At 45.9% G+C, this 24228-nt stretch overlaps 1 protein-coding gene across 8 annotated transcripts in view; it reads left to right on the top strand.

Annotated features, from left to right (window-relative positions):
- The window catches only part of sif (still life), a 251444-nt gene that overhangs the window by 52540 nt on the left and 174676 nt on the right, over nucleotides 1-24228 (top strand). For all 8 annotated transcript variants that reach the window (XM_065454834.2, XM_065454836.2, XM_070538773.1 and 5 more), the window contains exon 2: nucleotides 61-339. In XM_065454834.2, the coding sequence (XP_065310906.2) occupies nucleotides 233-339 (107 nt within the window). In that variant the 5' untranslated portion in view covers nucleotides 61-232. The remainder of the gene's footprint in view (nucleotides 1-60; nucleotides 340-24228) is intronic.

Here is a 24228-nt window from a genome sequence, read left to right as displayed (position 1 = left end):
GAAGCGGACGCGACTCTCACCGGGCTCTTCTCCCGTGCTCTTCTCTTGACCGCTCTGCAGAGAAGCCCTGCGGCGCAGCCGACCGCGGCGGAGCGCAGGGTCGGCGGGAGGCGGCGGCGGCGGCGACGAAGGAGGCGGAGGAGGCCCGCGGCGCGGCGGCGGCAGCAGGAGGAGGAGAGGAGGCCGCTGCTGCTGAGCAGGAGGAGGAGGACGACGACGGGGAAGGGGTGCCATGGGCAACAAGCTGAGCTGCTCGTGCGCGCCGCTCGTCCGCAAGGGCTACCGCTACGAGGACACGCCCTGGCAGAACACGCGCCGCAGGGACGGACACCTGCTGCGGTGAGCGACCGGCAGGGGGCGCCACCGTCCTCTTTTTATTGTTATTTTTTTCTCTCTCGCTTTTTCTCTCTGTGTCTCGTCCTCCCTCCACCTCCCTCCTTTGCTTCCTCTCCCCTCACGAGGAGGAGACGAAATGAGTGATCTCGAATTATGAAGCCATTCAGGATTTGGGCGAAAGCTCTTCTTTTTTTTTGTCTGATCTGTGATGGCCGGGATGCAAATAATGTGACGCCGTTGTCATAAAACGGCGAACGGGTTATTTAAACGATGAAATAATAGGAAAGCGTACCTTTCGACTTGTTCACCGGAGTCTTACAATAAAAAGTTCTTCTTTTTTAAAGAAACGACTTCTTATGCATGAATATACGAGCGCATTTCTTCGCGCAATTCAAGAACGCTTTTCCCGAACCTTGTATTCTCTACAGAATTTGTTCCAAGTGGATATGGCTCGCCAACTCACCGGCTGCAATTCGCAGATTGCAATATGTGCCCTTTAAGCCACAAGTTAGGATATTTGATTCGTGGAATTTTTGTTGCTTAGTTCACAAAGAGTTTCGGTTTCTAATGCAAGTGATGGCAACTGATCTCAACTACTCAACTTACCAGGCTCAAGGAGTAAAATTGTGCTATCTCGAATAAATAAGGATGCTGTTAAAATTAAATGTTGAACGCCCCATATAACTTGTTTTCAGTTACCCTGAGAACTAGCTAGTTTTGCTCCCTTTGACTTGTGTAGTTCCCTTTATAGTCTTATATATAGTCTGTGCGCTTAACCCGGACGTTGTGGTATAAAATATTAGGAAAGCGCGATGAGACAACGTCGTTATTCAGTCGTCGTTGTTTCTTCGCGTTTTCCTATCCACGTCATCTCGCCCTGTTTTCGATTTTGTTAGGAAACGGAACGCTTTCTGGAAGGCATATCATTCGAAATGAATGAAATGGTGCGCATTTGTCGTGGTGAATACTCTTCCAATGACGTCAGTGAAGCAAAATAGATTTAGTCTCGGTTTGAATTTCAATTTTTTTCTAAGAAGAAGTCTCGCGGAGCTAATTTCAGCGAGTGAGGAGTTTCACCAAGGAAAAAGTCGAATAAACTTGGAAGCCTAAAGTTTTGCCTAATTTTCAACAACGCCTGAGCCGATCTATTTTTATCATGGAGTGTTCAACGCTGTCCTTTCTAACCGATCGCTATTTTTTGTTGTCCATTGTTTTTCGAGAAGACTTCAACAGTTTAAGATGGCATTCATTGCTGTATTTACAGTAAAACCACAATTGCGTCGTTATACCCAAAATTGCGTGTACTGTAATATGAATCTCTATGAAGATTTCAAAGGGAATTTCCCTTATTGTTATATTATTTATTTAATTATATCCAGCTTAGTTATAACGAAGTCTGACTGTATTTCGTTCCGCAAGAAACTCATTGCAAAAAAAAAAGTTATAACATCTACAGCAGCGTTAAAGAAAACGCCGATGTTCTCCGTTAGCGGTCATCATACCCAACAAAAGCACGGCTTTAAAGAAAAGCCTTTTCTACGCTTCTGCATTGAAGTTCTTCCTTAAACATTAATTCGCAAACCGGGTGTTTTTAATAATCTAGTGTGCCTGCGTAGGCTGTTCTCTGAGTTTCATTACGCAGGATTCTGCGCTAGGACGCTGCTTCTCGAAATACCCAAATTTAGAAAGGCAAAAAGAAAAAGAAGGAAAGAAAAGAGGTCTGGGAAAGTGATTAACGTCACTAAGACGAAAAAATAAAAAAAGAAAGTCGTCGAAACTGTTCGGGCATAGTTAGCGTTCATGAGAAGAATTGACTCAGCACACGTGAGATACGCGTGAAGTTTTTTTTTTTTTGTACTGCCATCAAAGTAACACTCGTACTCTTCTTCATCATGCCTGTTGAGTGCTGTAGAGTTTATGAGGGTGAACAGTATCGTCAGCTTTTCAGTCAAACATCGAGTTGGTATCTTGTTACTAATTGCGGCACGAATACATGTAAACTATATGTTTAACATAGATGTCAGCTGTCAGCAATTTTTGTTTATTCTGAGAATGTTGCAATGTTTCAATTATAGGACATAAAACCAGCTACGGTGTTCTCTCTAACACTGTACCGAGCTCTACGCACTGCGCCAACATGAAATGGAATATTTGGTCTGTGTTCGAACGGCGATTACCAGGCACATTACGCGTAGACAGCGCATCGAATAACAATTTCCGTTTACCAAATTCACGTCGACCATATTCACTTGCCAATGTGTTAGGACTACGACTACCAAGGGGCAGTTCATCGCTAGGGCGCGTGCGAGCACTTTACTGACTCTTTGAAGACACTGGTTTAAGTGCTGAATATTGACTCCGCAGCAACGCCTTTAATTGCGTCTCATTCGTGTGGCTGTGTGAAACATGCTTGTGCATCTGAAACATCCGCGGGCTTTGTTTTAAATGAAACTTCTCGATGGAGACTTCCAACCTTAATGTCGCTACATTTTCTTCTCTTTTATTTAGGTATTGAATATTGTAAGAAATAAATTATTAATCATTATTTTTTTCTTATAATTATGTCCAAATGGGAAGACGTAGCCGTCGCCATAACATAATGAGAATTCTATTATCTTCTCAGAAATAAGAATAAAAAAAATTCCCGTAAGTGTGGACTTGTTTATTCCCTGACAGCTAGATGTATATTTCTTGTTTTGAATAATTCCACCGATGGAGCCACTTTTTATTGCTACGGCGGAACAAAATTATAAATATCCCGATTGGTACGATATTCAGGTTTTATTTATTTATTTATCCTTATTGCATAAACAAGGATGCATTACACGTAACGTGAGAGGCCAATATATGCAAAATATCGCCACCGCAGGCTGCGAAACGATCGCATTGACATATTAGCTGCGAGACCACCCTCGCCATTTCCCTTGCCCGCCAGTGCAGTAACAATAGAGCAAACGCACTTTTCTGTGCCCGGCAAAGTTGTCGGAGCCAACATTTTTACGGCTTCCCCGTAATCGTAATCATAATTATTTTCTTGTTTTCTTCTTCTGTTATTGTTGTTGCCTAGCATTCCGTGATGATGTTTAATCGAAAGCTGTATGGCTGCTCCCTGGAGGCGCGCTGACATTATTTCTTTGCCAGCGGCGAGCACCTCTTCTAAATATTGGCTGCATTAACGAACCTCTGAGTTACTTCGTGTGTTTTAGAGGCATACGCAAACGTTCTTGAGCAGCAACGCATTCATAGGGGAAGCCTTACTACTTGGTCGCGAATGAATGGACGGACTGAATGGCCGAGATGACGTCCTCATTTCGATAATAAAAGCTGACTCCTTTCGAAATTCAACCCCAATAATTGCCTCTGATTTGACTTCATTACATAATGCCGCGTGGCATTTCTTATATTCTTTAACTGGTCTGCGATGAATGGATAAAAATACTATTGCGAGCAGCTTACGCCATAAATGAATGAGCGAGTGAATCGAACTTTTATCCAGCACCCCTTTTAAAAGCGCAATGGCTTCAGCCTGCCGGATGACCAGGCATTTTCGAGGCACGAGTTGGACGACACAGCTTCGCAGGACTTAGCCAGTGAGGTTGAGCCGCTTGCTGGCACAACACGTGAGGCCTTCTCGCAACCGGCGGCACACCGCTTGCGTTTCGCCGCCAGAGTGCGTGGGATTTACGGTTCGCTTGTCCGCAACAGGTCCGCAATAGACATCAGTAAGAGGCGATTGGAGGATTGGTGGAAGAAAAGTAGGGAAACGACAAAGGACGGAGACGTACAAAAGCACAGTTCGCAATAGGGTATCAGAAAATTTGGACGTGGTAGTTCATAGTGTGTGTTTTTTTTTTCTCATGGGTTAACCTAGGTAGGATATTAGGCAGCATAGTAGCAAGAGCTTGGTGGCGCAAGCCACCGCCCCGTTCCAAAGGGGACGCTCATAACATCCATCCTTCCATCCATCCATCCGCTTGTTTATAGAGGAAATCCCGTTCATGCCGAAGCTGTCCGTATTAACGGGACCAAAATGCACTGGCCTTCTACGGGATCGTGCGTTTCCTCCCTGTTCATTGTTCACACAAGCGTGTTCCCGTGCTAACGAGGCTCGAACGTATTAGAAAAGTTTGGCGCCCGCCAAAGGTTGTCCATAAGCCGAGCCATTCGTATTAACGAGGGTCACAATGACGAGGCATGACTGTGCATTTCAACACTTGCGCGCGCTATCCGTCAGGACAGGGGCCTCCGCAACGCAAGTTAAGCGCATTATTACCGGAATAAGATTAAAACATTAGCGCAGGTACGTTAACAATTCCCTATGTAGGAACACGGATTTTCCTATCCTTTCACCCGTTGTAGTCGTAGTTCTTGTTGTCGTCGTGGTCGTAGTCGTAGTTGTTGCTGTTGTCGTGGTGACACTGACACCGTACCGCAACCGCCGCCTCGGGATACAACGCCGGTCTGTCTTAGCCTTCTCACCTCGTTGACGTCCATCTAACCCGGTTGTTTTAATCAGAAATGTCGGCAATTTATTTATCATTGGGGGAAGAAAAAAATGAGAAGGTAGGCAGGTATCTTTAGCGCAGGTAAGGCAAAACAGTACTAACGAAAGAAAAAAAATATAGAACAGACGAGGTGAAAATGACACAGCAAAATAATAAAATGAACACTGCACACACTGTTATACCACAGGTCACAAGTACTTTGGCAAGTATAAAAAAAAAGTGCGTGGTTCGGTCGCGATTAACATTTCAGCGAAAGGAGGGAGGTGTAGAACGTCGTAATAACATAATCACAGCTATATTATCGTTGGCACGACATGATGATAATCGGCCGTTATCAGGAGCCTCATACAAGGGAAAATCACGACAGTCTTACAGCGACGACATAACTACGAATGTACCGCGAAATGCAGCTATATATAAATCTCTGTAGCAGCTGTAGAGTTAAACTGCGAGATCTTTCTACCTCGGTTACGCCCCCGAAGGAACGCAGAAGAAGCAATAAAACAATAGAGGACGCTTACGCGGGTAATTTAATTTAGTTAGCGCGTAAGCCGCGCACTTCCCGCTTGAGTAAATTAGTTGATGAAGCCGATCCTTCTAGGTGGCTAGACTTTTATTTCTCAGACGCATCTTGTGCTGCCCTCGAGGACAGTGCTTATGGCGAAAACAGGTGTGGCTTCTTGAGTTTTCACGCTGTTGTGAACTATTGAACCGTAGGTATTGCGCCTTGTGATGTGTACAGCGGCGCCCACAAGGAGCGATTGCCGGCACTGGCTGGCCATGCTATCACCGCATGCAGCGACGCAACCACCGCCTAGGCTGGCGGTTCGTCGCCTCCTAGCCCCACTGGCACTGCTCAGGCTACGCGCATACATACTTGGGTGAACACTGCTCTTCGTCTATTTGGGAAACAACAACAACAACAACAACAACAACAACAACAACAACAACAACAACAACAACAACAACAACAACAACAACAACAACAACAACAACAACAACAACAACAACAACAACAACAACAACGATGACGACGACGACGACGACGACGACGACGACACGTGCATTGTAGGAGACATCTACTTTCTGCCTCATCAGAACGGTGCGCTTGAGTGGCCGTTACTGGCGTGCACTCCGCAACGCATACTCTGCCATTTCTTGTAGACGTGTAGCGTCGAGCAGGAGAGCGCACTGAGCTTGAAACTTGCTCGTAACTGAAAGGAAACCATAATCCGAAAGGTCCTTAAGGCGAGACATGGGGCCATCCTCTCCGGATTTTTTACCTCCACGCGTGACCGGCGATGGTGACGGCAATGAATGCTTCCGCTGCCTGTTGTCGGCTATTCGTGACAGATGCACAAACTTCTCTGAGGGACAGTATGCAAGTGGCGTGAAAGTGGTTTCGAACGTTCTCACGATGCAAACACATTTAAATGCATTTCTGTTATGCTTCTCTTCGCAGGCAGCAAGATAGATAGATAGATAGATAGATAGATAGATAGATAGATAGATAGATAGATAGATAGATAGATAGATAGATAGATAGATAGATAGATAGATAGATAGATATATGGATAGATAGATAGATAGATAGATAGATAGATAGATAGATAGATAGATAGATAGATAGATAGATAGATAGATAGATGGATGGATGGATGGATGGATGGATGGATGGATGGATGGATAGATAGATAGATAGATAGATAGATAGATAGATAGATAGATAGATAGATAGATAGATAGATAGATAGAAAAGAAAATCAGATAAGAGGTTTCGGAGGCGCTAAAGTACACTCGAAGTCGGACGAACAGGGGCTAGCTGTGAGGTGAGAACACGCTTGCGGAAACAAGACGATGGGCTTTAGAGAAATCGCAGCTGAATTATTTTTGAGTTTGCTTGTGGATTGCGATAAGGCGCGTGGCTGCGCGCACAAGATGTTGAGCGAAACTTTTGCCACCGAACCTATCGCAACGCCGTTGGCTTGAGCGCGGTATAAAACAAATAATTAAATTCTGGGGTTCTACGTGCCAAAACCACGATATGATTATGAGGCACGCCATGGTGGGAAACTCCGGAGTAATTTCGACCACCTGGGTGCTCGGATGTTTTTGCATTTCTTCCCCCTCGAAATGCAGCCGCCGCGTCCTGGGTTCGAGCGCGGTATACTTTCGGAAGCCTGTGTTACTGATGCGAAGGGTTGAAGTGGCCCCCAAAACCCCGGCTTGCTCGGAACCGTCCCCATTATATTCCACGCAGTCGGGCAAAGTAGCATGACGTCATGGATCGAAGTGCACCGGCCTTGTGCTATCTAGGAGGCATTGACCACGCGACCAAGGCTTTCCTGTGAGCCACCATGTTAATTCCGTTTTATCTCGTGGACAGATCAACACTTCGACGCCATAGTATATTGGGCATGAAATGCGCGCGCGCGCGCATTTCGTGCCCAGACTCCAGCCTAACTTATATCTCGCCTGTTATAACAGTTTACACGCAGTGCCCCTAATGGTCCCGGAAGGAACCAAAACGGAGCTCATGGGGGAGTCTATACAGACGTAGCGGGTTCATAACGTTCGCAATTGTTTATTTGCCGAAGTTATGAGCTTCGCGAGAGGTCGCGCTTTAGTTCATCGTTACGATGAGCAGTTATTGCTGAGAACACATAACTTTGGGAAGCCGCTGTAGTTAGTATTTCTCATTTCTTTAACGACAGCAGCAAGAGGTTTAGAAGACATACTGCTTGCACTTCCTCGTTTTATGGCTATCGGAAAGAGCACGCGAACGCTGCCGCTCCAGCAAACACAGAGCATAGGAAAAGAGAAGAGAAAACTAAGGATTAGGAAAACAGGAGTTACGAACGTCCAGCTTATATTTTAACAGAGTTCTCGTATCCTTTCTTTAATAGGTGCCCAGGACAGCACTCGACTAAGGGAGCAAGTGTAGGGAGAGTGGAGGAAGGGTGGATGGGAAAACTGCTCAGTGATTACAGTGCCTGCGGAATTTACCTTTTCTGACTGCACTTAGCCCGTGGAGAAATGAAAGAAACTAGGAGGGAGTGCCACCTGACAGTCCTGATTAGCCTGAACTAATCATGGGAAATGTCCGTCCGTCCGTCCGTCCGTCCGTCCGTCCGTCCGTCCGTGTCCGTCCATCCATCCATCCATCCATCCATCCATCCATCCATCCATCCATCCATCCATCATCCATCATCCATCCGTCCATCCATCCATCCATCCATCCATCCATCCATCCATCCATCCATCCATCCATCCATCCATCCATCCATCCATCCATCCATCCATCCATCCATCCATCCATCCATCCATCCATCCATCCATCCATCCAACGTCGTGGTTTAATGTATGGTGTCCCCTGATCAAACTATATTGATTACATGTCAATTTCTTCATAAAGGATAGTTTGTATACGTAAGTACAAACACATGCAGTCAAGAATTGCGTGTACTGGCGAGCCTAATCCCTCCTCAAGCACAGCCCCCCCCCCCCCCTCCAAAAAAATGAGAAAAGAGAGAGAAAAAATAAGTAAAGACTAAAACCGTCTTCCCCCCTTTCAAGTAAATGCACCACTTCTCTACAGCAACAGACACTCCCGTTCCCTTTTATGACGTCAGCGTTCTCCTCCTTGGCTCGGGGCACAGCGACGCGTGCTGAAAGCGTAAAGCGAGCTCGCTCGTCGGCCTGTTTCCGACGTCCCGTTCACAGCCCTTCTTTGTCGACGCGGTTGGCGCTCTGTTTGCGGGCCAAGCGGCGCGAACCGAGAGAGCTGTGTATATTGACATAAGCGACGCGCCTCCTAAAACGACGCCTCGCCGGGACGAGCCACCCCTCCAGAGAGGCCCTTGGAAGCGACACCTTCTCTCTTACCCCGGCGCTTCGTGTCTTCTCTCAGTGTTTTCGTTCTCATCGCAAACTGCATCTGCAAACCGAAGTTTGGTTGATTCTCATTTGTTTCATTTTCATTTACTGTACATACGAACGCATTAGAGTAGAGTGTGTTTGCGTGCAGCTCGAGGTATGTGAATGCACTACGGGAAAGAGGACGGGATAAAGGTTTAAGGTAACATTCGATTGATTGATGGGATTGAACGGCGCCAATTCAGTGGCTTTGAGAGACACCAAGGACTTTTGATTAATGTACCACCTGCGTTTTTAACTTGGGAACGATGGGCTCAGGATGGAAATAAACAGTCCTGTACTGGTACTGAGCTTTCAATAGTGAAGATCAAAATCTAACACCCTCCATTGCGGAGGCTGATTCAGTCTTTTTCTATCTATCTATCTATCTATCTATCTATCTATCTATCTATCTATCTATCTATCTATCTATCTATCTATCTATCTATCTATCTATCTATCTATCTATCTATCTATCTATCTATCTATCTATCTATCTATCTATCTATCTATCTATCTATCTATCTATCTATCTATCTATCTATCTATCTATCTATCTATCTATCTATCCATCCATCCATCCATCCATCCATCCATCCATCCATCCATCCATCCATCCATCCATCCATCCATCCATCCATCCATCTATCTATCTATCTATCTATCTATCTATCTATCTATCTATCTATCTATCTATCTATCTATCTATCTATCTATCTATCTATCTATCTATCTATCTATCTATCTATCTATCTATCTATCTGTCTTATTTTATCTTATCTTATCTTATCTTGAGGGATGATCAGTGGGCAAACAAAGGAAGGTCCAGTATTGCCCGGAGAATCGTTTGGCCTGGAGCTGCCGCATTCGGCACAGACTGAGTTACCCATCTTCCGTCTTTTGATTTATTATTTCACCTGACTTGGTGATGTTCACGATTACTACTGGAAAACTATCGATTTGAAGCTCGGTTTACTATTCTGCGCAAAGCAAGGGGACGAAGCATTTGAAAAGGCGAAGGAGTGAGAAATTAAACGGACGTATATGACACGTACTGCATGGCAGCCTGCGCGAAACACGCTTTAAGATGAAGCTCTAGATACATTAGGGCCAAACTCATGACTTCCCTATTAACATACTTACAGACAACCGCGAGTCAATTTCAACGAAATGCCTTGCGTTTAAGAGAGAAAGCTAATTTGTACCGACTGTAAAAAGCAGTATTTTTATTTGAGAATATTTTACGAAAGTATTCGAAATATGGCAGCTTAAAAAATACAGCACTGAAGTACAACGTTTAGAAATCCGTAACTCGGTTCAGAAAAAGAAGAAGGAATAAGATATTGGAGTTCTGTAAACAGCATTTGTTGGGCCGTCTGAAGCGGGAACATGCGATATACGAATTTACGGATTAGCTGAAACTGTTGCATTGCTTACTGAGGTTTTTCAATAGTCGTACTTACACAAATCAGTGATGCATAACAGAGTGATGTTTGCTATACCACTTTTGTCCTCTCTAGATGTCTCGATAGCTTACACAACTGTGATATTGCTTTTTGTATTGCTGGGTTACAATGTTGCACACTTGACGCTTCGTTAGATTTCCACTGTTTTTTTTCTCCTTTCAAACGAAAGAAACGTAATCTAATTTGGTACAGCGTAAGCCTGGCAGAACGATTTCTCTGTTCCCATATATTTATATAGGAGCTCCAGAGATGGAGTTAAGAGGTTCCTCTCGAGAAAAGCACTCAACACGATATCGCGAAGGACGGTGTTTCAGACGGCTCCGTTCTGTCGAAAGTGAGATTCGACGCCTTCAGTGCCTTCAAAAAGGACGTCCTTCGTGGAACTCGTAGGCTTCCTCGTTCCCGGAACAGCCTGTCTCTACTGACAGCGGCCTGCTACGAAACTTCTCGAAGGAGAAACAATTGTGCGTATGCACGGGAAACCGAAGAAGTCTTCGCACACATGAGGCACGCGGGTGTCCGTCTCTGTCGCCTTTGCAGGCTTACTTCGCAGAGACGGCTGTCATCGACGGACGGCGCTACGAAGTGCATCGTAATGGCTTGCACCCTTTCCATGTGGGGCTTCGTATCGGAGTGAATACGGCAAATAACCGAGGCGCAACACGCCGAGGTATACCTCCGTGGGTATGGCGTTCGATTGCTGAACGCTATATAGGTCGCTGGTTCGACTCCTGACCCCAGCGGGTGCTTTGCAAGGGGGCCGGAATGCAGTGACCCCTCGGGTGCTTAGATTTAGGTGCACATTAAATGAACCCTAGATGGTCAAAAATGGATCCGGATTACACTCGCTGCGCTGTCCCTCAGACAGAGAGACAGACAGAAGAAAGGGGAAAGGCAGAGAGTCTAACCAGAAAGGGAAATACGGTTTGCTGCCCTACACGGGGGAAGGAGGAGGAGGAAGTATGATATGAAAGTAGAAACCACGAGCTGCCCTGGGTCGCTAAACCCCTTAATTTGATTTGATTTGAGCCATGACAAGAACGACATAAAGAACACGTGAAAGAATTCAGTGGCTGCCACAGAAATTCGTCCGCGTGATGTGTTAGTCTCTTCAACGTATACGTAGGTACGTGTGCACGATTCAGCTAAATATTCGTGGGAAGGCATCTACGCCTGTTCAGTGCTATGGGCGCCGTGTCAGCATTCGCTGCCTGCCACGAGTTTCATCAGCTGTCTTTTAATGCTAATATGAAGAATCATGAGTACGTAGATTAAATTCAAGTTCAAACGCCAACAGTCGACACCGACGCGTTTATCACCACCGAGGCGGGCTTTGCCGTGAGGCGCAGCGTCATTGCAGGTATTTAGAAACTTATATCAATAATCCGGACAATTTCTTAGTTACCCCCCCTCCCCCCTTTATTTTTTGTTATCGAGATAAAAATGAACAGAGAAGTTGTTGGTCGTCAGTTTCGAGCTCCCTTTTGGTTTGGCAGCGTATTTTCTTAAAACTTAAACAAGAATTATAATGCTACGTTCTGCGATAAATATGAAGAAAGAAATAACACTCTCGCTGGTAGTGTCATGAACGTCTTTACAGTTTCTGGCTTCGTGCGCCAAGTCCGAAATTTGACAGTGATTCGTGTGGCCGGGCAAATGCATGTGCAAGGACGCAAGGAGAAGGCCCGATCAAAAATGCAGTAAGTGTAGTGACGTCTGCAGCAACTGGCTTTTGTATTGTAATGCAGTAAATTTAGTGACAATTTCAGTCAGCTACCACTAAATGACTAGCCTAACTAGCCAAGTAGATGGACAATACAGCGCAACAAAGACTGCTGGGCTTGTTTGGTCTGGCGTTCTAAGTAAGGGCATGGTTGCTCAAGATACTATTACGCTCCTTGCTTGTTTATTGTATGTGTGCATTGCATTGTCTTGCGCTAACATACGACTAGTTAGACTCCTTCTACATTCTAAGACACAAGCTGTTTTGCAAGATACTTGTGCGTTATACCGTTTAGCGTAGATGTGGGCCCTTTTTTCAGCTACTAAATAAAAGTCTTTCTCTTCGCGTCGTCTTTCAACATGTCGATCAGCACAGCTTGTTCCCAACATCACTGAGCGTTCAGTGTTTCTTTATGAGCGGCACTGAGTGGTAAAGAACGAACGAAAAAAAAAGATAAAGAGCTGGCTAAAGCTGGATAAAGAAAGGAAGCTAGTCGCTTCCTTTCTTTTTACAATAGGGGGAAAAAACTAAGCGACCTAACGGTGGCGTCAGGTTGTTGGACAGAGTGACGAAACGAGACAGAAGCTGATTAAGAAAAAAGAAAAGAAAAAGAAATCGCCAACAGACATATGGTGCGCACGACAAAATAATTAACGACAAGAACACACAACCTCGCAACCGCGTGTACAGCATGGGAGATCGAACGGTTCTATAAGCGCCAGCTTTTGCGAGGAATCGATGCCTCGTCAGAGTGAGTGTTGGCGAACTGAAAGGAAAGTAACAAATATGCAGTGGAGGGGAAAAGTAAGGTCAAGTCATACTCGAACGCGAAACTCGAAGGCAATAACGAGCACGTGACGGGAGGGCTGCGAAATGAGTGATTGAGGCCGATTTATCGACATCAAATTCCCAGGAACTAGATGCGACGGAGGCATGCAACATCGGGAAACACGAAAAAAAAAGAGTGACGTGGTAGATCTATCTATCTATCTATCTATCTATCTATCTATCTATCTATCTATCTATCTATCTATCTATCTATCTATCTATCTATCTATCTATCTATCTATCTATCTATCTATCTATCTATCTATCTATCTATCTATCTATCTATCTATCTATCTATCTATCTATCTATCTATCTATCTATCTATCTATCTATCTATCTATCTATCTATCTATCTATCTATCTATCTATCTATCTATCTATCTATCTATCTATCTATCTATCTATCTATCTATCTATCTATCTATCTATCTATCTATCTATCTATCTATCTATCTATCTATCTATCTATCTATCTATCTATCTATCTATCTATCTATCTATCTATCTATCTATCTATCTATCTATCTACAGATCGATAGATATCTAGAAAATAGCTCACCTAAACGACTTTGCATAGCGTACCCAAAATCCCGCGCTGCTCGAGTGGAAGTCCCGCCATTCTATGGTTTTTCTATAGAACTCCGCTTGCGACGAAATACCGCTTATAACGAAGTGCACTTCCTGTCCCAATGACTTCGTTGGGACGCGGCTTTACTGTAGGTGAAGCTCATTCCTCTTATCACTCCTCAGTGATGCTGTATGCGGAAATAAAATGCGAAATGCGTTAAATTTTATGGCATTCCCCAAGTGTAAAGAATGCAAATTATATGCTACCCTGTGTGCTACGTCGTGCGCCGAAATCGTGGCGATTGGCGTTAGCGTAGTGCTCAGTCGGCGGAAAGGGCGACCCGGTCCCTGTAGAGCGGCTGATCGATCGGGACGCCCACCACCGCAGCGCCCGCCTCCTTTTGAAAGGAGAGCGTCGGATCCTCCTCGTGCAGAGACGAGTCAATTGAACAGCCTCGCCGTCACTTATTGGCCCGCGCCGCCACCGCTTTGACCAAAAAAGAAGGAAAGAAGATGAGTAAATAGACAGAGCGGTGCAAAGAAAGAAAGAAAAAAGGAAAGGAAGGGAAAAGAGGAAGAAGAAACGACTGGACATAGAAAAGAAGAAAAATCGGCGAAGACAACAGGTGCAGCGATTTAAATGTAGCTTAGTAAAAATTTCTTATAAGTGAAGAGTGTGCTTATTGTCGCAATATCAACTATGCGGGCAGGTAAAGCTCGTTTACGTCGTCGTGCTGTCATGGCACAGACTACGAACTCGCGACCTTCGCCAGGCAGCCTGTGAGAAGGTCTCCGGAAACACGCAGCGCATTTATTTGGCTTTCAAAACGACTAAGCCAAGGAGGTTGCACCGTCACCCTTCTCCTCAATCAGCGCCGTAGGAACCAGGGGCAGAGTTCTGCCTTCCGCTGATGTTGTCTGTGAACGTTGTGCGCGGGCAGATTCGCACTTCCTGCTGAGCATCTGTTTCCATACCACACCGTCGTGGTTGGTCCCTGCGAAACAAACCAGCATAATGTTCGAGGTAAATATATCCGATCTTTGCATGTGGTGATGACCAAAGGCCGGCGGCTTTCCTGTTGGATCTCCTGCACCAACGAGATGCGCGATGAAAGGAGGTTTGAAAAAGGGGTGTGTAGTAGGGATAACGTCTTGAAAGTAAAGCCAGGCCACCACCATCTTACTGAGGGCACGAAGAGTCATCGGGTAATGGGAAGCGCTATATATATATATATATATATATATATATATATATATATATATATGGTATTCGTCTTCGTCGAAGAGCCAGGGCGTGTGTCGCGTGAGCTCCTGAACAACACCTTGCAATGTGGTGAACGTGGTTTAAGTCGTCAATCCGGACCCTCAGAGAGGTGCGACGTAATGCTAGCGCATTTTTCTTTCGCATTTGCCGATAAATCGCCACTGAGATTTTTGTTCTTTCGAAGGCTGACGTTTTGGACTACGCTGCAAGTATAGTAAACGGGCAGGAGGGAATTCGAAGACTTTTTTTTCTAGCACACACTGTTGCTATTTCGAGGAAGTCCTCTCGGCGGTTTTGCTGCTTTTGCTGAGGTATGGAAAGGCGCAATCGGTAAACGTTGCCCTCGGTGGACGTTAGCGTGTTACGTAAGCTGGGCCTGGGGACCGACATAACAGCCGGTAACCGGTTTCGCTGCAGAAGTAATTACGTGGTTACTTCGTTAGTCGTGTAAAATTTAACGGAGTACGCAATCGCACTGAGATGCATATGGAGCCCCGAGTAACTATCGCGATGATGTATTCAGGGACGTTCGGACTCTTTCGCGCGCATTGCGGAACATTCGTGCAGTAAGCGCCAGTGAGGACTGTGGCCATCGCTTAATGAAGCAGCTTTTTTTCAAAGAAACGCTGCGTGCTGTGATACCGCTGTGATACCGTTGATTCGTTTAAAGAATGATTATGATCTTTAATGTCCTAAAGGAACTCGACGCCTGTGATAAACGTCGGTGGAATGCTCCGGATTAAATTCCATCTCACGGGGTTCTTCAAAGTGCACTCAGGTCACGTGATAGAAGAGCGTTATCTTATTCCGCCCGACTTCGCTATGCAAGCGCCGCGAGAGGGATTCGAACACGCCACATAGCGCTCGGCAGCAGAGCGCCTTAATTACTCAGGCACGACAGCGGCCATTATTTGTTTCGTAAGACGCACGCATTCAATCCGTCCTGTTTACTTGTGAAATGGATTCGCAGAGAGTATGAAGAGCTTTTGAGTTCTGGTGCCTGGAGGCGATGAAGGTGCTGCTGAGATAAGTGAATTAGTTGAACCTACGCTAAGATTACCGCGTCTTTATTTCAGTGATACCTTCCTCTAACGCCTTATGGATGTGCTCTCTTTCTTTTACTTTGATTTCCTTCTTTTTCGCCTCCACTTACCCCGTTTCCCCAGCTTAGGGTAGCAAACCGTGGTCTTGTCTTCCGGTTAAACTTCCCGACTTTCGCATCTCCGCTTCTCTTTCTCTCTTTCTTTTTTTTGTATGAACAAGTACTACGTTCGTCTATCCACACTCGCTTGGATCGTGATGCACCCGAAGTATATTGCATGGAAACAGAAATAAATGTCCCAGCGAGCGTGTAAGGGCGCCCAGCGCCACCTTTATCAACTACACGCGGACGCGGGTGGCAAGAGCCACAGCCCGCCCGGACCCCGCGAAAAAGTCCATCTAGCCGCTCGCTTCCTTCTCTCAGCGATAAGGTGCCGGTCCCTCTCGTCCTCTTAGTCGGCCATGCTCATTGTCTCGGAAGTGACCGCGCACCGGGGCCTCCCTTTCGACCACGCGTCGAACTCCTCCGCGTATACCCAGTCGGTCGGCAGAATCAATGTTTTCTCTGTTCTTCTCGGGGGCCGGCGGGAGTAGCGCGTCATTAGGGTGCCGCCGAGCTGCGGAGCCAAGCCGAGTCGAGCCGAGCCGGGCCGGGCCGGCCGCGCGAACCAGATAACACGGCTAGACCAAGTCGCACCCCTCACCCCTCCCCCTCCTTCCCGGCCAACCAGAGTCTCCGCTGCGACCGTTGGACCGAGATGCTTGGACACGCGACGACACTGCAGCGTCGACGAGACAAGAGGGGGACCCGTGATGGGGCCAACAAGATCGGGCCGCGCTGTCCTACGTGGCGGCTTGCGGATTAATGAACGATTGCATTGATCTGCCTTCTCGCTGCTTACGAGGTATTACCGCACAGCACGAGGAGACGCAGGCAGTCGGGATCGAGAGCTTCTCGCTCGTCCGTTCGACGACCGGAACAGAGGAAGTCATCGATAGCGCCCACGTTGCGTAATCGCTTTGTGGGTGTGGCACAGCGTGTGTGTGTATACGCTTATCTTTTTGTTTCGACAGAGATATTCATTCCTAAACAAAAAAGGAAGAAAGCGCGCATACTCTCCTCATGCAGAAACTGTAGAACTGTGAGGAGCGTAGCGATTCTTGCAAAGCAGCCTTGCTTTATGATGCAATCGAGTTACGCGTGGAATTAAAAAAAAAAGGAAAGAAAAGAAAACTAATTGCTACGCAGGGCGGTCGAAAGATATATCTGAGGTAACAGCTAGTTCCAACCTTATTTCTCTGTCTACTTTAGAGCAAGAGTACCGAAACTTTGAAAAATACTTATAGAAAAAGAAAAGAAGAAGAGAAAAGGAACTTTTATGAGTGTGCACTTCGAAGTGTCGCAACTGTTGTTCTAGGACAGACAAAGCTATGAGATTGACTTTTATTAGACTTTTTAACTCGTGCAGAAGCCATTAATACCTTGTTTAGAAAAATTTGATAGACTGATTTAAAGAAAAATCTTCTTAATAATTACAGTAAACAAAACTTGCATGATGATGATAATGATGATGCATGATGCAAGGGCCAGTTGTAGCCAAAGAGCGCCAGACCAATGTTCTTAAGGCTGTGAGATAGTGTTAAGATGGTGTGCGTAGCATGGCTGTAAATGGACCTAACGTTACAGTAAAATGCCTAGAGACAATGCAATAACGGTATGAGCGCGCACACAGTGAGGCGTTAAATGTTCAAGAGTTGACAGTGGTTGGAGATAAACAAGATGAGAACAGTGCCTGTGAATGATCATGGGATAGTATAAATCGCTGTCCATTTATGCAAGGCTGGAAGTTATGGCTTGACCCTAGCAATTGCCACACAGCTGCCGAAGCAGGCGTAATGAGATCGGTGAAAATTATATGTTAGCAATCCGTCTCTTCCATGTAAAGAACAAGGTTTGCATAAACTCACAACTGATCGAGATGAACGAAAATGGACCTTATGTTCGGAATGAGCGCATAAAATACGAATGCGTAGGAGTTCTCGACACCTTAACTCGAATAATATTTAATTTTTTTTTGTCCCAGTGGCCTAAGGAAGCCGCCGAGAGGCAAGAACTCTTGGCCGTAACCTCGGCGGGTGCTCCAGCCCACTAACTCGCCGGACGCGAATCGTTTCGAATTCGAAATAAAGTTTTCTCGCTCACTCACTCCAACTTCCCACTTAAAGACGTGTAATGAAGCAACTAGGTTAAAGGCTAAATCATCCTCAGAGTACGCGTTCGAAGGCTAAGGAAATATTCAATATTAACAGATAAACTGCAGACCAAGCCACGAATCATTATTGAATTTGAGCATTAACCGCAGCGTCGGCGAAGCCAGTGTGACGTCACGACTTCGCCGCGTACTTTTTGTGCATGTCGACAACTTCCGTGCTGCTTAAGAAATTTGCCGCCATAGGATAGAGTCAGCTGACGCTATGACGGAGGTGAATTCCAGTAGGGAGCGTGTGAATATTCCAAATTTCGAATACGAATCAAATTGCGTTCTTTTTTGAATTCGATTTGTATTCGGTTCGAAAATTCACTATTCGAATATGTCAAATATATTCGTTTTCGTTCGAGTGTAAGGTACACCGACGCTCATTGGAGTCTGCATGGAGAAAGTGATGCGCAAATGGTGGCAGTTCCGCGTGGTTACACTTCAAGGCAGCCGCGGCTTCTACATAGAGGCACCAGTTTGTGTGCGAACGAATGGAGTAGCTGGTCAGTTGGCCGAGAACCACAGTTGTGAAACGTTTTGCATGTATCAACTATTTCAAATAAGACTTCGTCATTTTTCATTTTTTTTAACACAACGTACTGCGTGCAACTTCTGTACTTTACATTGTTTAGAAATGAGAAAACATTCGGTATTCGACTCGATATTTAAAGGTGTTTTTTCTCTCTCGAATATTCGCGATCGATTAGGATATATCTCTATTCGAATTGAAAATCGCCTGGGAGAGGCCTCCACGCTTGTAGTGGACAAAGAACAAGCTTGATCATATAAATGACGCACGAAACACAGAACAGCTAAAGAGATAAGATAACACAGATGTTATTAGTTGTCCCCGCGCTGTATTGTCCCGTGTTTACAATTAAACCATCGAAACCAGCTCTCCCAGTCTTCTATCATACTGTTAAGAACGTGTGACTGATGACAGTTATGAAATTCGGGTATATACTGACAGGTGTACCGTACTTCTTTTTTTCTTTCGTCATATTTCGGAAATTTCATCGTCAGGCTGTCGGTTTTCGTATTGCCGTGCGCGACGTGAACTTTCTTTATGGATAAACTATCAACTGCTCCCGATGAAATCCACTCGAAATTCGCGACTTCGCTGGAAGTTTCTGCGGAAGATTCAAGGTGGAGTCGCCACTTGTCTGCGTCCTTCCTCGCTCAGCCAATCCCAGCTCACGTAGATAGAGACGTGGCTGTTCGGTATGCGAGAGGCGTGATCTGCTGACGATCGCGTAGCTTTTTATCTCTTACGCGTCTCTTTGAGCGACAACTGCGTGGAACGTATTAGCGCCTGACCAACCACTTCATTCCTTCCAAACCCCCCACCCCCTTCTCACACACTGCACACGGCACACACATACAGCGAGTGAATGAATGAACGAAACCACGTTTATTCCACATTAAAATGCGCCGAAGACGCTGCGGGTGGGCGATAAAGTTTTTAAAACGTTAGCACTGGCGAAAACAATAACGGGAAGCTGATGTCCACGGATGGCAAGAATGGGGGCAGTCAGCTGACGAACTCAAAAGTCTTTCGCCACCTATCGGGTCGTCGAAAGAAATCAGGTACGCTAGGCAACGCTGGGGAGTTAGAAAAGACCGACTCGCTTTCAACCAATCGCCCGAAAAAAAAAATTAAGAAAAGGAAAAAAAAAACATTTCTTACGGACGGGACTCGCGGATCAAAACTCTCGGGCAAAGTGTTATGTTTCGACGGGGTGAGGACAACAGAAGCCCCTGCGCTTATACAATAAACCAGTGCGATCGGCAAAAAGCAAGCAAACATAAACAAACAAACAAACACACAAACACACAAACAAGCAAACAAGCAAGCAAGCAAACAAACAAACAAACAAACAAACAAACAAACAAACAAACAAACAAACAAACAAACACAGAAGGCTTGCAATGAAAGGGGCCGCTTTTCGTCGGACGCGGAGATCACGACGACGTCGACTCTATGGCACAAAATGCGCCCCGACAGCGTCTTCGAAAACGAAATAAATAAATAAATAAATAAATAAATAAATAAATAAATAAATAAATAAATAAATAAATAAATAAAATCTAGGGCACCCACCACCACAAAGCAGCAGGAGAACGCACAAGGACGGGTGAGGCCTTCACTGGCTTCACCGCCGAGATCCTGCTTCGTGAAGAAGACTTAGTCCTTACAAATGACGCTCACGGAACAAAGCTGAAAAGATTTTCCAGGAGCGAGAGAGAGAGAGAAAATGTGAAGAGAAAAGAGGAAAAACAAGGGAGAGCGAAAGAAAAAGCCGGCGAGCACATTAAATCCGATGCGCGAAACTGAATTCGTTCCCTATAGAAGTATTAATAAAAGAGAGCGTTCGCTTTTGAACCGGTTCGGGGGGGAGGGCGAGACTTTGGAACGTTCCCGTCTCCCTCCTCTTCCCTCTAGCTGCGGCACAAAGGGCAGGCCGGTCACAGAATATTGCAGAAAGCGAGTGGAGCATTTTGATAAAGGACTTAGCGCTTCTATGGAGAGAAAGAGAGAAAAAGAACAGCCTGCGCAAGGAAGAGCAGGGAAGAAGAGGGATGTGGGTGGAGGCAAGAAATAGGAGTGGACGAACGCTAAGGAATCCTATTCTGCCAAAGGAGTTAGACGCGCGGAGAAAATCGGGAACTGCGATCAAAAGAAGACGCCCGTATGCCAGGAAGAGCCAATAGAGAGAAGTGCGAAGAAATTTGCCAGCAACGGTACATATCTGTCGCGCTTTTCTTTTTGCTTTTCGGTTCCTACTTCTTTTTCTGACCGCTTCTTTGTGTGTGCGTGGGTATGCTGGCTGTTCGCTTTCTCCCCACGTCTTAACGTCCGTGAGTACGTAACGTGCATACTATACATGCATGCGTATACATACATACATACATACATACATACATACATACATACATACATACATACATACATACATACATACATACATACATACATACATACATACATACATACATACATACATACATACATACATACATACATACACACATACATACATACATACATACATACCCGCCGTGGTTGCTCAGTGGCTATGGTGTTGGGCTGCTGAGCACGAGGTCGCGGGATCGAATCCCGGCCACGGCGGCCGCATTTCGATGGGGGCGAAATGCGAAAACACCCGTGTGCTTAGATTTAGGTGCACGTTAAAGAACCCCGGGTGGTCTAAATTTCCGGAGTCCTCCACTACGGCGTGCCTCATAATCAGAAAGTGGTTTTGGCACGTAAAACCCCAAATATTATTATTATTATATACATACATACATACATACATACATACATACATACATACATACATACATACATACATACATACATACATACATACATACATACATACATACATACATACGATCATACATAAACGAGAGAAGAGGGGGATCCTACGGTGCTCAGTTTTGTTAATCGTGACCATGTAAAGGCAACAGAGAATGAAGCCGAGGAAAGCATCAGGGAAATTAGCTGTGGATGAAATTGTCTTTTGTCTGTTGGCTTTATATGGACATGAATAACGAAACTGAGCCACCCTCGGTTCCCCTTCTTCTCCCGTTTAATCATGGCGGGGGTCTCGAACCTGGCAGCCTTTGTGTCATTAGGTAGCAAGCGAGGGTTTATTAGCCACGTGCCCGCTCTCCTGAGAGATCACGTGCTACGTGACGTCTTAGGGCAAAAAAAAAAAGGATGTTCCACACCCGCCCACCTTGGTTCTGAGTGGCGTTGGCTAACACTTTTAGAGATACATCTAGCAATCATAAATACTCTAGTTAGTAGACGGATTGATAGCCGTCGCCGTAGTACAATTGGCAGTACAACGCACGTGTAATGCGGAGGTTGTGGGTTCGGTTCCCACTGGTGACAAGTTATCCTTTCGTCCGCTTTCATTTCCCTTTTATTCACTGTTTTCCACACTTCAATTTAGACCACAGCTAATTTCCCCGATGCTGTCCTTGGCTTCATTGTCTGTTGACTTTATGTTCATCATTAACAAAATAAAGCCCGTCGGTTACCCTTCTTCTCTCGTCTTGTATTACCCTTATTACTGCTTCTGTGGTTCTTAAGTGTATCTAAGGGGTTGCTGACGTATGTCGAGACGTCAGCTACTCTTTCGCCTTTGCGTGGGGCCAAAAAGCACAATATAAAGAAATCGCTGTGCAATTCGTCTCTGATTCGTGGTTTCGGCATTTAAAATCCCATAATTTTACTTTGACTTTAAGAGGTATTACACTCAGTGCGTCGGTCCACTATTTGAATCGAAACGGTGTGAGAGAAATTTTACCACAGAACGGTGGTTATTCTCTAAACTTTGCAGTTAGAAGAACATTTACGGAGGCCGGTAAGTGAGAATTGTGACGCTGTTCTCGCGTTCAGTTTTTTTGGAGCTTTGCCTTCTGTACGCCCACTCGCAGATACGATACAATATTTAATCACTCATCTTCTGGGGTGCAAGAAGCTCGTGGTAGAGTTTAAACAACTTCAAAAACGTGTGTCAGTACTCCTTAAAAAAACACCATTATCAACGCTCTTGAGCGCTAACTTGACTCTCAGAGAGCTCTTTACCCGGGCCTGTTCCCCTGAAGAATGGCTCATGTCGCTGGAGAGGAACGCCTGTACCAAATCCTACCGGCGTGTTCCAGGCTGTTCGGCCCAGAAGAAAATAAGCTTCACGTCGGTGGTGGGGAACGCCTGAACTTGATTCTACAGGGTGTTTCAGCGAACGCTTTCAAATTTTGAAAAAAAAAAAAAGTTCTGTGGTAGATGGCACAGTGCTAGTCCATGAGGTGGTCTACTCGAAGAGGTGGACATTACTTGCACACACCCACCCACACACACACACACAAAGAAGAAATTAAATGCATGATCGAGTAATTAACGAAAATTCATTAATTAAGTTTTAGACTCGTTACCTTATGACCCATATTGTAATTTACAAATTTCAAGGGGTGAGACTGCAAGGCATGTATCCACTCGAGGAGAATTGTGTGGATGACACCATTCACTAGATATGCGCCGTCAAACTTGCGGTAATAATGCACTGTCGTTCCGGCTAATTTCCTAATAGAACGTCGGTCGGTGCATTGAGGCACAAAAGTAACTGGAACGGCAATGCATTTCTACGCAAAGTTAGGGAATTGTATATCTCGAAACTGTTGTCATCCTGAGAATTCGTTCCACGTCGATCCGCCTTGCGAACTCCGCAGCTAGAATTTGTAAATCGGAATATGTGCCACAAGGCAATTGGCCAAACCCTTAATTAGTGAACTTTAGTTAATTACCCTATCATGAATTTCGATTTCTTTTTGCAAGTAACGTCCGCCTCTTCGAGCAGACCAGCTCACGCACTAGAATTGTGCTATCCGTTGCAAGCAATTTCCAAAAATAAAAAAAGAAATGTTTTCGCTTAAACACTCGGCATACCGGCGTGAAGAGGCCGTGTTGTGATTCGAACCCACAACCTCTCCCACCACCGAAGGAGGCGCTGTCGCACGAGGCCGCAACGACGGGAGCACACACAATACTCCGCAACGGGAGGAGGAGCAGAACGGGTGAGGCGATGTGTAAGATGCGGAGAGGGGATGAAGGAGGCCACGCGCGAGAAGGAGGAGAACGAGAAGTAGGGAACGAGAAAGGAGGCCATAAAGAAGCGGCGCTGGCGTCCCATCGACCGAAGGAACCAGCGGTCCGCCGGAGGCGGAGGGGGTGCCGCGGCGACGCTACCGCCCCCTTCCCCCCTCCCCAGAAACCTCAAAAGGAGAAGGAGCGGGGAGCTCTTTCTCATCCAACTTCCCTACCACCGCCTCCGCGCGCTCCCCATCGCCGCTCCCTGATCGTTAAAGTGAGGGGCGGCGCGCACTGCAGCGGCCGCCGTAGCCGTTGTCGAGGCACGAGCACGTCGCACCGAAAGCAGAGAAGCGTCGCCGTTTTCCTCCCTCTCGGTCCTCCTCCGTCGTGCGCCACGCCGCCGGTGTATAACACTTCTCGCCACTCGCGTTCGCGCGCGCGTGCGGGCTATTCGAGCCGGTTTTTTTGGTGTGCTTTTTGGCCGCACAATTCGGCACGAGGTGACTTCTTTTCTGTTTACGTTTATAAAAATAAATTTTTATGGGAGCGTTCGGCGAGCGACCACTCGCCGGGTGCAGCGGCTCGCTGCGTCCCGGCACGAAACGTCGTCGTCGAATACGGTCAACGAACGACTGCGAGTCCTTATATGCTTGCGCATTTGGGCTTACCGGTTGCATCCGTCGCGCACAATGCGAATAGTGCCACTCCGAAGAATAAACTAC

The sequence above is a fragment of the Dermacentor albipictus genome, chromosome 5 (assembly GCF_038994185.2).
Source record: "Dermacentor albipictus isolate Rhodes 1998 colony chromosome 5, USDA_Dalb.pri_finalv2, whole genome shotgun sequence".
Classification (NCBI taxonomy): domain Eukaryota; kingdom Metazoa; phylum Arthropoda; class Arachnida; order Ixodida; family Ixodidae; genus Dermacentor; species Dermacentor albipictus.
The sequence above is the reverse complement of the archived record's forward strand: the minus strand, read 5'-3'. Positions and strand labels throughout refer to the sequence as shown.